The sequence below is a fragment of the Manacus candei genome, unplaced genomic scaffold (genome assembly GCF_025592945.1).
Source record: "Manacus candei isolate 608988 ecotype Guabito, Panama unplaced genomic scaffold, ASM2559294v1 h1tg000017l, whole genome shotgun sequence".
In the NCBI taxonomy this organism is placed as follows: Eukaryota; Metazoa; Chordata; class Aves; order Passeriformes; family Pipridae; genus Manacus; species Manacus candei.
This window is the reverse complement of record NW_026138065.1, coordinates 27,314,172-27,328,155: the sequence shown is the minus strand read 5'-3', so window position 1 is coordinate 27,328,155 and position 13,984 is coordinate 27,314,172. Positions and strand designations below refer to the sequence as shown.

The following is a 13,984-nucleotide window of genomic DNA, read 5'->3' as shown; positions in this document are numbered from 1 at the left end:
AGGCTGCTCTGGGATTTTTATTTCAAGCAGTCAGGATTCAGAGATGCTTGCTGTTGTTGAGGTACCCAAAGATTCGGCTGTACCGCAGTATTGCTCAGCTCCTCCCTCTTCCTTTCTAGCAATTTACATATTTGAAGCGGCTTTTAACAGAGGATTTCAAAGCACTTTATAAAGGTCATGATAAAACATACATCTCTGCTGAAACGAAACACAGTTATTCAGCTTTCTGAGCAAGTGAGTGATGGTACAGCAAGCTCATTTTAGATCTGAAATAAGCAGGTGATTCTCCACTGGCATTAGTAGGTTTGCAGTTATTTCCGTGAGAGCAAAAGTCCACCTGGAGCATGAAACCAATGATTGCAGGGCTGAGAACACAAAAGTTCTTGGCTTCCTACCAGTCACAGTTTAGGTGCTCTGCTTTAGCACCTCCTTTCCTTTAGCACCTGGCTGGTCTTTGCCCAGCACAGTTCTCTGTGCAAACAGGCCACAAGCAGAGCAAACCAGCAGTGCCCATTGTGAGTGAGGACCCTGAACAGGTTGGGCAGTCAGCTCACTTCCAGCCAGCAACTTGTCTTGATGATTAGCAGGAGGAACTCACCTTGTGACACTGCTCTGAGGCAGCCAGCATGGAGCAGTCCTGATGTTGAAAAACTACGGAGTAACAAGTGTCTCATAAAGCATATTAGATCCTTGCAATGTGATATGATTATGTTCATGCCACTGCTGATAACCAGAGCAATCAGTCCTTAGTAAGGCTGTACTGGAGCCAGCAAAAAAAAGTGATGGACACAGCACTGGGCCACCCTGAACAGATGCTGCATGAATGTGAACACTGAGCTGATTTTCTGTAGAATTTTGTAATGGCTAATGAGGTGCACTACCAGGCACAGCAAGCTGGCAGGGCTAATTGGCTGCAAGTAGGGGCCCTATTATTCTGTGTAAGAACAGATTTTGCACACAAGCAATGACGTCAGGAAGTTCAGGAGAACCCAGTTTGGCCTCATTCAAAGTCTGCAAACAAATAAAAACCAGTAGATCGAGGTGAATGTCATTTACTATTCAAAATGGGTGTCACTATTTAAAGAGACAGGTTATCTTGACTTCAATCTTTAACAGGACCCCTTTCATTAGGCACAACTTTCATTTACAGGAGCAACCCATTTTACCATATTGGCCCTGAAGAAAGACTCAGAGCACCCTGAGTAGATACACTAGGAACACAGAATACCTCCCACTGTCTTCCTCCTTTTCTTTTACTATAACACTTCTAGGAACTGAAAAAGAAAATCACACCCTTAGGGATCAGGATGAGCAGAGTGCACTGGCTGTGCAAACCAGGGCTAGAGAAAAACATCCACCATAACATCCAGGTTATGGAAACGTACTGGAGCTAGTTTTGAGAGTATGAGAACATGCAGTGCCTAGGCTGGCTGACTTAGAAGGACAACTTTTTGCACTCCACTGGGCTGTGTTCTTGTGCCACCTTGGAAGAAGGGGTCATAGAAAAGAGAGGACAGTGGAAGCGACAACAAATGGGTTGCTCAGCAAAATGAACCAGAGACTCTTCCTTTAAAAATGGAAAGAAGTTGGATAATGGATGATAACATGTAATTTATTACAGTACACTTCTCTCATAGGCCTAGATGACTAGACGTTCTGAATCCTTAGAATTCCTTCTGAAGACTTCAGAAGGAAATCTGGAAGGAAAAATACTCCTATAGAATGTCTACCTTTATTGTTACATAATGTGCAGTCCCATGTGAGCAAACCAGAGCGTGTAAGACTCCAGTTTTCAAATGTGGGTACTACAGTGTGTGGCAGCCTATCCAGACCCTCACAGATGGTGGGGTTTTCTGGGTGTGGTTGGCTTGTGCTAGTAGAGTTTTACGCACAGGTGAGCTGCTTGTATTTTAATAATGTGTATTCTGCCTCATGCTCACAAAATCAATATCCTTTTTATGCAATTTTTTAATGGAATTATCAGGAGTGTACATTACATAGTGTAAAACACACTGATATGGCATAACAGCAGCTTTCTTAAGAGCCCAGCAGCCAGCTGGAGGATTTATCTCCAGGTCAGGTATATTAGCAACGCTATCAGGCTGACTTACAGGACCCACACTGCAGCAGGCCTGCAGGGGAGAGCTAAATACAGGCAGTGAGTCCAGACTCTGGGAAGCCCTAAAATTGATATTGCAACTTGACATTTTCCTAGGGCTATGCTATACTGGGGGACTCTGCTGCCCCTTCAGCAGACCAGAATCAGGAAGATGTCAAGTTAATTTAAGCCCACAATTGCCTCTTTCTTTCCCCAGGCTGTGAATTTTCTACTATAGCCTTAAGAGGTGCAGAAGAGAAATGTCAGCCATTTATATATATGTTACACATGACATTATACATTTATTATCTATACAAAACCTTAAAGTCTGTTAGGTCATCTATAGGACTTAAATAGACAGATCCTCCCTGCAGGGCCCCTGGTTTGTATTGTGTAGCAAAAATCAGCCTACAGTTGCATGGCAATTCTGGCTCTTCTTGGACTCTGATATTAAAGAAATGACAATGTTGTAAGTTTATTGCCTGTTCTCTTTTGGGCTGTACTTTAAAATCGTATTTACTGAATGCTGGTCCTGAAAAATTCTGTTCACCTCAGGCATCTCATTGTTGATAGCTGGGTAAAATATCATTAATGCTTTTTTCATTACCATCAATCCTTGTGGTAATAGGCACTCAGGCAGAACTTATGCCTAGCCTAGCAAGTTTCTCAAAACTGCTTTGCACTAGGCCTCTGTTAGAGACTGACATCTAGCCTCAATATTAACATTCTTTTTCAACAAAAAGAAAAAGATGGGACCAGTAAATTTTAACTGAAATTTGTTCAAAGCCTTCAGTGGAATGTTCTGCTTTGAAATCCATGATACCATCATTGGTTTCAATATGGAATGTTGCATAAAAACCTACCACTAGACAGTCACTGATTCAAAATGACAGTTCTGCTTTACAAACTGATGCACGTAATGGCTTCATGTTACCATTCAGATACAGTGAACTACAATTCGATTGTACTTCTTTCTCCAGCAAGAGCAAAAAGAAAAAAATGATTGGTGAAAATCTGATTAAGTAGCATTGAACCGTATCTGATCATCTCTCTTGGAAAATAACTCCACTGAGGGATTTAAGCATTAGAACCCTCAGTATCACACAGCCTACCTTTTAGGTGGCTGGCTTCCAAAATCAATTTTACAGTGGTAAGCCAGGCTTACAGGCTCAACTTGCCATGTCTAGATTCAAAAAAGTGAAAATGCTGAGCAGAGGTTGATGCAAGCTGTCCCTTGAGAAACGCTGACATATGATTGTGCCTCCTATGCCAGGTGAAGAGTGGGAAAAACTCATTCTGATCCCAGAACTCAATGAACGACATGTAGGATATATATTCCTCTTCATCTGGGGAGGTCAAAATGCTTCATTTTCAGCTACTGATACAGCTCTCACAACCTGTAACCATTTAGGCTAAAGATGTGCCTGCCTCAGATAGTTGCTTCTCTTTCTTTTCTTCTCTCTTTCACCAAAAAAGTTGCATCTTCCAGAGAACAAATCTGAGACTGGAGACATTGGAAAACACAGGATCAAGGAGAAGTAAAACCCCCAGTAGTTCTGGCCAAACTTCTGAAGGCAACACTTCATAAATATCCAGTATGTATCTGCAGCTTGGGTAAGTTTCAAACACAAAGACACACCAGGACAATCAGAGAGGGTTTCCTTACCTGTATGTGTTGGTAGCTGGTACTCTCCAGATCTGAATGCCTTGGAGAATCCCTTCAGCTCCTACAGTCACGCTGAGCTTGGAGTTCCTGTAGGCATCATTGCATTGGCTTTGTGTGGGGCCATAGGGACCACTGGCACCACATGTTGTAAATAACCAGTGTTCTGAAATGAGGACATATGCAAAGCATGATCCCAACATCCAAACATTAAGAAGCTGTTCTGCTCTTTATTCACTTTGCTTGCCGGACCAAGGCAAGAACCACCCCTCCTCAAAACTCCTGTGCAAGGGTCCTCTATGGTTTTTGCCACTGTTACTTGTTTTATATGGGCATTTACATAGTTATTTCACTTATTTCTCCAATCCTTCTGCAATGGGTGGCAATATAAAGTCTTAAAATTCTTAGATAGTAAAAGGAAGAATTCCCCTCTCCTCCTTTGCCTCAAATGTACCCCCCAAAAACCCCCAAAACAACAGGTACCTAAGGAAGCAAAGTCTAGAAGTTACTAAAGCAAAATGTTTCAGTAGCTCTGATATCAACAGTCTCGCACCAGAAGATACTTATCCTTGCAAAAAACACCCCAAAACCAAAGCAAAATCTTACACTAAATGGAAGATGAGAGACTCATTCTGTCAGCTATCACAGTGATTTAACATTGCAATACCCCAGTGGGCTTAGCCACCTGCACTGAAACATATGTTTAGTAAAGCAGGCAGGTAAGTGTCTTCGTTTGGAACAATAAGAAGCCATTTGGATGTCTCCAGTGAAATACCAAATATGTTCCCAAAGGTAGATGCAGGTGACCTTCAAGGGGACAATAAGCCCAAAACACGAGAGAATCAAAAAGGAAAACTAGAAGTGATAAAACCCTAGGACAGACATAGTGTGTGCATAGTGCTGCTATGGTTAAGCTTTACATTTCTGATTTAGTCCTTTGAAATAAATCTTGTTCCACACGTATCTGCTTACCTGACCTTGGCAAACTTCTCTCTAGACTATTACACATGTAACACACAGCACAGCTGGACCTGAAACTGGCAGCTCTTGGTTCCCACTGGGTTCCAGGGACTGGGGATCTTATTCCAAAATGCTCTTTAATGGCCCTCTGGTTCCTTAAAAGCCCTGGTGTTGCAGAAGGAGAATGTCCTTCTGCTCCAAACATTACGCCTGCGGACTTCAACCTGAGGTAACCAGAGCAGCTTTTGTGTTTCCTGCCTCTAGGACAGATGAGAGGGGGCTCACTTCCAGTGCAGAGGCAGAATCAGGGTAAGAGCAAACAGTGCTGGTAATTTAAGGTTAGTGAATCTGCACTAAGCTCTTAGAATCTGGCTTTTAAGTGCTTGAGAGAATGGGGAATGAGAAACCACAGGTATGTTATGCCAGGGAGTATGATATAAGGAACCTGGAGATGACTGAGCAGAGGAGGTGCTATCTTATATTTCAAAAGTGGTCCTGTTGTTATTGATACAGTCATGTATACAAGATTGTCTGTAAAGCCTTCTAGGTTCTGCAGCTGCTTCAATCAGTGCTAGCAAGCATATTTACTTGCTCTATTCAGGTAGATGGTAGACAAAAATGGGAAAAATGTGTTTCAGAACTAGCAGAGCTGGGTAGTGACCTTTGCCCAAAACATTGCAGGAGGAAGTCTGGCCCAAGTGAAGTCCACGGGGAGAACTGCACCTAATATAACCAGCAGGGATTTTGCTAAAACCTACAGCCAGGTGTTGCACGATCTCCTCATCTGTCATTGCTGCATTAACTTGCAAACAGTCCTCCTCCTGTTTATATATACCAGAAGCCAGTCCAACATGTAACAGCTTTGTCACTGAATTAAATGGGACAGAATATGGCACAGGAAGAAGCTGCCCCTCATTTCAAGATAATTAGGACAGATGGGTCTTAGTTACAATTCTGGATGCAGACTAAAACCCCCGCACTTCTCCCCCTCCGCTCTCTTACACATTTCACAGAGCCAACCCTCGGCGTGCATACATAACAGTAGCCCAAGATCTGAAAGTGCTAACCCAGCAAGAAAACAGAGTACTGACTGCCTTAGATAACCCATCATTCCTTTTTAAAAGTAAGATTTCGTTCCCTGTAAAGTATTGATTTTCTCTTGATTCTAGAAATGACTGCAGCACGTCTTATGAGCTCAGAGAGAGCACTTCTACAGGTTGCTGCATGCCACAGCAGTTTACAGTAATTCAGTTTGAAGCATTATTTTGATCTCCAAAGACTAAAGCAGCAGCACTGAATCGAAAATCCTTAAGCAGCTGGGTGAGAAGCACAGATTTTTTCCATCTGTGCACAACTGTGGTCTGTCGCATACGGCACAGCACATCTCTCCTTCCTCCTGCTGTGTGTGACAGGCTGAAACTGCTGGCACCTCACACTCACACCATGGGAAAAATAGCAGGACTCTCCAGTCTAAACCTTCCCCTCAAAAACTTGCAGATTATGGAATTTTGCCCAACTTCACACAAGTTACAGATGTCCAGTTTCCAGAAACAGCTGAGCTTTCCCGTGACAAAACCAAGCAAGTAGTTAAATGTAGGGTCCCCACATATTTCATCGCTGGAAGCTGCAAGATGCTAACTGTTTTAATAACAATGCCTTTTTGAGGTGGGGGAAGAAAAGAAGATTACAGAGAGATTCAGAATTAGGGTACTACATTTCAGTGAATAATTTATACATCAGTTCATTTGACAGAATCCCCACTTTCACAAGAAACTTGACCGAGGAAACATTTAGTTTCTGCCTGTTCACCCACCCACCTGCCCTCCTCAAGCTCCCTAACAAGCTCATTGGTAAGGCCCCAGAAACAACATTTTGCAAGAAATGTAATTTTGGCTCTATTAAAACAATTTTTAAAAGAATTCTTCCTTCCCAAATTTTCTGTCCAGATTAGATTTACTGAGTGATGTATTTACATACACAGTCACTCATGCAGAACAGAGTACAGCAGACATTTTAGGTTTCACACAGTTTGGCTAGATACATAAAATGCACAGCAATCAAGGTGTTGGATATCAGCAACGGTAAAGGGGAGTGATGTCCTACTCTTGGAAAACAAAATGAACAAAACCCCACAGGACTTCAAATGACTAATTTGTTTGAAGCTCTGATGCCACTTGCAGCCTGAGGCAGCACTCCTGCAGGCACTGCTGCAAATAATAACCAGCAACATTGAAGAGTGGAGCAAAGCCTAAACCACATTTATACTTCTAACATAGAAAGCAATTTCACTGGCACATATACAGCACATAAACTCCACACCACAAAACAGACAGGGGCATTTTAGCTATACCTCAAGGGCCTAAATGTATTAACTGGCATTTGTTAAATCAAGCTGGTTTGAACCAAGGTTAAACTCATTCCAAACCAAAACTTCAGTGATTTGAGAAAATTGCCAACCAAGCACCATGTTACTTGGCTTATTTTGGAACCTAGAATAACATGTTAGTGAAATGCATCAGTGCTTTCAAACAACAATTAGGCAGTTTGTGGAACTTGCTGTCACAACCTCTCTTCGGGACAAAAGGCTATTCCTACTTTCAATAGAGTAAAAAACCACATTAATAAGGGCTATAAAGTCTCATGCTTCAGGGACATAAGAACCCCCACGGCCAAACTTCTGGAGGTAATTAATTCTCTTAGCTGTTCCTCAGAGAGTTCATTTGACTTCTTCCTCTAATGCAGATGTCATCAAACTTGATGCCATGAGCAAGCAGAACGTTTGCTTCATCTATTTATAAAAACATTCAAAAGCTTCCCTTGCAATATTTGGCCAGTGTGGGAAATCAGAGGCTTACAGGAAACTGCCAATCCTTATCTTCACTAACATTTGGCTGCCACTGGCACCATAGTTTGTGTGGAGAGCTGTACCTTTTACTCAGTGCATGAGCAGTCTCAGTTATGCATTACCAGTAATTCCAAGGTTGGTCTGTGCTGAAAGTCTGTAGGCAAAATATACTACATAACAAACATGCTCAGTGAGGTAACAAAGGACAAACCTTTCAATTTTGCTGTGGGTTCTGCCATTTAACAATGTCCTGTGAGCAGTAATTTGAGATTATTACCTTTTCCAGGATTAAGTTTGCCAGAGATTAATAGGGCAGGGGGTTGAAAGATGATGGTAAATTGCAGAACTAGTTTGTGTTCACAGTTGAAGCCCCTGACCTCATAAATGTGTCTACAAAATATTAGGGGGATATAAAATGATCATAGAAATTAGTGAGTCTTGCCAGCAATACCAGAACCAGTTATAGAGGTATGGCTAGACTAAAAGTAGGTCAGCTTTTCCACTACTTATGGAGTTACTATTTCTGTCTCTATTTTCTAAATGAGGGCAGCAATGGAAGACTTGGACATGTTTTTCAGTTCAACAAGATCTGCAGTGATGACACGTATGCCAGATTCATGATAAGTATAGTTTCAAAGAAATAATCTAAAGCTTGATTTTTCTTAAGTGTCTATATAAAACAGGCATCCTTGTAAGTAATTATCTGTGGTCAGTATAATGAGGTAAGGGCATTGCTGACTTTGAACAGCAATGAGAACGCCTTGTTTCTTGCCACCTTCTGAAACCAGACACTAGAAGACAACTAATTTCTTTTCTTTGTTATGTTTCACCTAAAGAGTCTTCCATAAAGGGTGTTGAGACATGCTATTAAGTTTTTGGAATTTTTTTGTTCACAATTACAAAGTATGGTAGAAACGCATGTTAGATAACAAAGACCAAAATGGGTGGAGGTGGCAAAATTATTTCAAAACCTTTTGACATCTATAGCAGTTTCTGCACAGTTTAAACTGCTGTGAGCAGCTTTAAAACTTAGCTTTGAAATGTGTGAATTGCCCTGTTTATTTCAATTGCATGATTAACTTTAGAGAGCAATTATGCCAATTTGACTTTGCTATGTTGGTATCTGGTTGCATGCTGATTTTCCGTATTGCACCTTTGCTATTTTCAATCCTACAGAGAAAGCAAGTGTAAACACTGCAATAAAGAAATCCATACCTACATATTCTGCGATCCCACCATTGTCTCTGAACATTTTCCATCACTGTTCAGGATGTTACTTTTGTTGGGAGGAGGGCACTGAGCTGTTATTCACTGTGTTAATTGGTGCTTAATACAAAACCACAATTCTGCAGATACCTTTATTGCATTATACCAACAGTTCAGTTAGTATAATTGCACACAAAGAGCAACCAAATGTAATTTTCGTTTACTTAATACTTGCTCCGCTGTTCCTTTCAGCTCCTTCATCTGATTAACTAATGTGACTCAGAGTTCTTCCGAGAAACAGCCAAGGAAGTACTCATAACAGGACTCTCCCTGATGGAAAAGACAAAATTCATGCAACTACTAACTGCTGTGGGGAAGAGACCAGAGGAAAACTGTAGGCCAGGGTGCATGAGTAAATGATTTGATGACAGTTTCCATGCAAGAAACCACAATCGTACAGCAGCTGGTGGATATGCAGACAGAAGGGACAAAATAATGCTAGATTTTAGGGGAAAAAAGGTCAACCTTTTTGCACATTTCACAACATGCCGTTTTTGTACTGTGTGCCCTAACACAAATAAGTTGTCGTGGGACACATGAGAAGCTGTAACATCAAAAGAGAGGCTATTCTCATGGTATTTACAGCCTATTTAGAAACACCAGAAATCTTTAATTAAAGCTTGATTGCTCTGTGTCTTGTTATCTCCTTTCACCTACTGAGAATCCCATTTTGTCTCCTCCAGTTTCCATGATAGTAATTTGTTTACCTCGAGTTCCTCATTACTGCTCACTCTATCTTTATATGCCTGTATTTCCCATATTCTAGCCTTGTGTACAAAAGAAAACTGCATTGGTTTGATATAAATTGGCTTTTTAGTTGGTAGTTGAACAACGTTATAGTTTAAGCAGCTTTGAGTTTTACTTAAACTAATACCTAATCAATGTGAAAACAGAGCCAAAGTAAGCCTAGTTTACAACAAAATAAAGAGCACCCAGCTTTTTGGACAGATGTAACCATTTCAATCAAAAATCCTGGTTCCATTAAAGCTGCTCGAATCTTCTGGTATATGCAGGCCTTGTTACAACTTTTTTGCAGGCTGCTTCTAGAATTAAGTTTCACCTGCAACATTTCAGCAAGAAGCTGGTATTTCAGCAAATAAAACATCATTAGTTAATTGAAACAGAAAGCATTTGCATTGCTCTGTGAACATCTATCTAATAATGGCCACCTTGTACTGCAAGTAACTTGAAAACCACAGGAATTCTTCTGTGTTGGTCCTGGGCATCTAGAAACTTGAGAAAATAACACCACCACATTGGTTGTAGCAATTTCAGGTCTTATTCCGCACAGTGCATTCGTTATCCCATGTGTGACACAGGATAGGGGTTAACAGATTTCTGTAAGCTTTAGAATCTTTCACATTGTGGCTGTGTTGTGTTTTGAACCTCCAGTGTACACCTCCTGGAGGCAAGTCAAGCCACAATAAGCAAGGACAAGGATAAAGAAGTAATTCAGTAGGTACAGGGCCTGACAACAGAGAGGATGGGGAGGCTGGCGGTGCTGACTATCACTTCTGCTGAAAATGGATTTCCAAGCACAGGCAAAAGCAGCAGGTGTATGTAAGAGATTGTTCTCAGATACAAAGCAGCAAATGGAGGTCCCAGATCCTTGAAAGCAATGGAGCATCTTTGGATTTACTGTTGGGTAAACAAACTGGTACCTGTCTTTCAGACTGTAGTTCCTGCTGCTTAGGCTGAGCAGGCCTGGGGATTTAGGGAGGGTGTTTTATTATCCTGTTGTCTCCTTAGCTTCAGGAACACAGTTCTTTGTTTTAATATGACTTCTTAAGAAGGAAATACTATAGCGCGTGATCCATCACACAAGTCAAAGATCATATTAGCTGTAATTACTTTTGGCAGAGCTCATATTGGTCAATGCAGTCTTTGGGACTTCAGGGTGGTGCTGATGCTGTTGGTTCTCTTGCACAACAGCAAATATGTGGCCATCAAAGGAAAAGCCTTGACAGACTCAGCCTGAGGTTTTTAAATGCATTACAGGATGCAGAAAGAAACAAGATTAAGGCTGGGTAAAATGCATAGCCCAGGGACCAAACAAGCATCTGCAGTGTTTATTGAGAACAGGCAGGGACTCGGCAACACAAAGGAAAAAGGTGGTTCAGAGCTGCAAAGACCCTCAGAAATGCAATGGCTTGCTGCTGCTTAGCTTCTCTGATTTCTGCCCTGTCTACTCTGAGGGCACAAAGGGAGAAAATTGCTACAGGAGTGATTTCAAACCTCAAGGACCAGAGACAATTTTAGACAGAATATGAACAGCACAGAAGATAAAGCCCAGAAAATAGGCAAGCTGGCTTAGATACCATAGGAATTGCCTTTAATTTTCACCCCAAGGTGATAAAAAATTATTTTAATTGCTCAAAGTACCTCAGTGACCTTCTCTTCTACCCTCATTCAATCTGACTCCCATTATTTCTACTATCCAGGCATTTGTTTAAATTGCATTCCTCACATAGGACAGGGGGCAGAAGAGCTAGAAGATGTCAGGTCTAGTGAGAAGTAGGGAGTAACAAAATTCTCAAAGAAATCTATGGCCACAAGATTTCTAGCCCACACACCCACTTTAGATTAACTTTGAATTCAACATCTAATGTTTTTGCTGTTACTAAAACAGCAGATACACTGGAAGGAAATGTGCATGTGCCTTAGGAAACTGCATTACCACCTAAGTGCTGACATTCCTAAGGAAAGTCAGCCAGAAGTCCATAACCTATACCTGTGAGCAGATCCTACCACAAGATCCTAAGGGCAATACTGAGAGCACTTAAAAGACGACTTCACCTACAGGCAGGAAACAGATATACAGATAGTGAAGGGAAGACATCAAAGGATCTTCAAACAGGACATAAAGATATTTTTGAAAATTATACTTTTTTGACTAGCCCAAGCTCACACATGACATCTGTAACAGACCCAGACACAACAATTAAAGCTAAAGCACAGTTCCACCCAGCCAGCATTATCTCATGTGGGCTCATCCCCTCTGACTCATTCCCTCGAGACTCCTGTCAGTGCTCCTGCACCTTTCTTGCTGTATGATGCTCAGTACATAAAGCATCCATCAGCTCCACCTGTGGCAGCTCAGCCTGCCCCACAGGCTGTACCATCAGCCTCCACTGCCAGAGCTCGCTTCTGAACAAGAGAGCTCAGGCAGCAGCAGCTGCCCTGCTGCAGCAGCACGCAGTGGTCTAATGCATCCAGCTTTTCAGGCAGGCTTTGAAGGCTGTGTGGAGCTTTGGGACACACTGACCAGCCCACTGTTGGTATCAGAGCTAACACAACTAGTCTGTGCAATTCAACAGTACACTGCAGGTAGGAAAGTGAGACAGAACAGATAGAACAGATGTAAAGAAGTCTCTCTAAGATGTGAAGAGAAAAGGAGGCAGCAGGACCAAATCCCTAGGCTTACTGACAAAGGAGCCATGTATCAACCACACATCTGTTTTCTAACTTAAGAGGGGTGGTATTCCAAATCGGCAGGTAACTAGCTAGTCCTAAGAGAGGAGCTGCACACAGGTGCTGAGGGTTGCAGTTACAAGTGCTTCTCTCTCCAGTAGCTACCCCTCACTTCCATGGTCAGCCCTGCTTCCCCAGGTAGGAGGTCGTGGCTACCCAAATCAAATCAGGAAGAGAAGCTGAGGGAAGGAAGCAGATTCAAATGGAAATGCACATGTAGAGCCCAAAGCAGATATTATGAATACGTGGGCAAGCCTAGGAGAGGTAAGAGAGAACCATTTGGGAGACAGTGATGGGAGAGTGAGGGAAGAGAAGGGAACTCTTGCATCTGTTTGGCCCACACCACCACAGTTAAGCTGGAAAGAGGAGCTGAGGGGTAGGGGAGAATGAAATGACATTAACATACAAGACTTTTCTAACTAAATTAAAATCATATTTTTAAAACAGAGTCCAGTGCTATACTGCTTCAAATGGACAAAGAAAATATTACTGAAAAAGCAAGGCTATATTATTTTAAAGCAAGCCTATATTAACTAGAGTTAGGTGTTCATGTTACCAAATGCTGAGCTCAGTCAATCTGGACAGTTTGCTTTGATTCCTGACAATTTTTATATGATCATGACACCAAACAAACTGTCTTACAGTTTAAAAGCACTTTTTACTTCAAGAGAGGCTCGATCTGGTTCTTTCACCAGCTTGCAGTCAGAATCCAAGTTACAGTTAGCAGCTAGAGGTAATTTGCTTTCTAGAACTTGTTTTGTTTTCTTTGTGAGGGACTTGAGAAAAGCTCTAAACAGAGGCTGTGGAACAAAAAAATCATATTGCATTTAGCCACATCTAACTGAGGTCTGTACTGCTTGGAAATCTCTCCTATCTAATGATGCTTCTCAGAGCAGACAGTTACCTGCTGGACCAGAAGTGGGGGCACTGCTGAGTTGGAGATTTCCCAGAAGCTTTTGTTCCCATCCAAATTTCTTCTGGCCACCTCTACTGGTGAGCAAATTGCTTGAGTCTGGAGTGATACCTCGAAGTGTCTTCTCTCCACTGACTAGAAAACCAGAAGTGACAGATTGGTTTATGACTGAGGGTGACTAAGCCAGTATGTAATCCAAAACTGAAGTTAAATTAAAGGCTACAGACTTCTGTGCTGAGAATAAGATCCTGCAGTCACAGGATGTAACGCTATCAAAAGGAATAGGCAGATTTACTTTCCATTGCTGTTACACAACTGAGATGAAAGAAAAATAAACAGGAATGAGTGGTAGGCAAAACAGCAAGTGAATGAAAACACAAAGCAGAAAACCAGAATATAATCTTTAGCAACTGTTATACATTTTCTCTTTAGCCAGTGAGAGTATGTGCAATCTTTTTTAATTCTAACCTGATTTTAAGATCTCTTTAGAATACTTGAACCTGAGGTATACTGCACTTACGCACAGAAAGCAAGAGGTATTACTGCATAAATGGAAAGACTCATGCTCCAGCCAATGCAAATTAACACACTACAAAGCAGATGAAACATTCTGACTGCTGTTGGATGAGGAAGTGGCTTAGATATTTTCAATCTGAGCAGGGCTACAGAAGTTGTAGCTTCAAGTCTAGGAGAAGAAAGAATGTACTTAAGTTCTACTGCTCAACCCAAGGTAGAAGTTTCATTTGTTCAGAGCAGCAAATCCTCCAA

At 41.6% G+C, this 13,984-nt stretch overlaps 1 protein-coding gene across 1 annotated transcript in view; it reads right to left on the bottom strand.

The window, feature by feature from the left end:
• Positions 1–13,984, bottom strand: part of ALK (ALK receptor tyrosine kinase) — a 302,985-nt gene that overhangs the window by 27,844 nt on the left and 261,157 nt on the right. Inside the window, 2 exon segments of the mRNA XM_051783577.1 lie at positions 3,765–3,927; positions 13,208–13,351. Of these exon segments, the coding sequence (XP_051639537.1) occupies positions 3,765–3,927; positions 13,208–13,351 (307 nt within the window).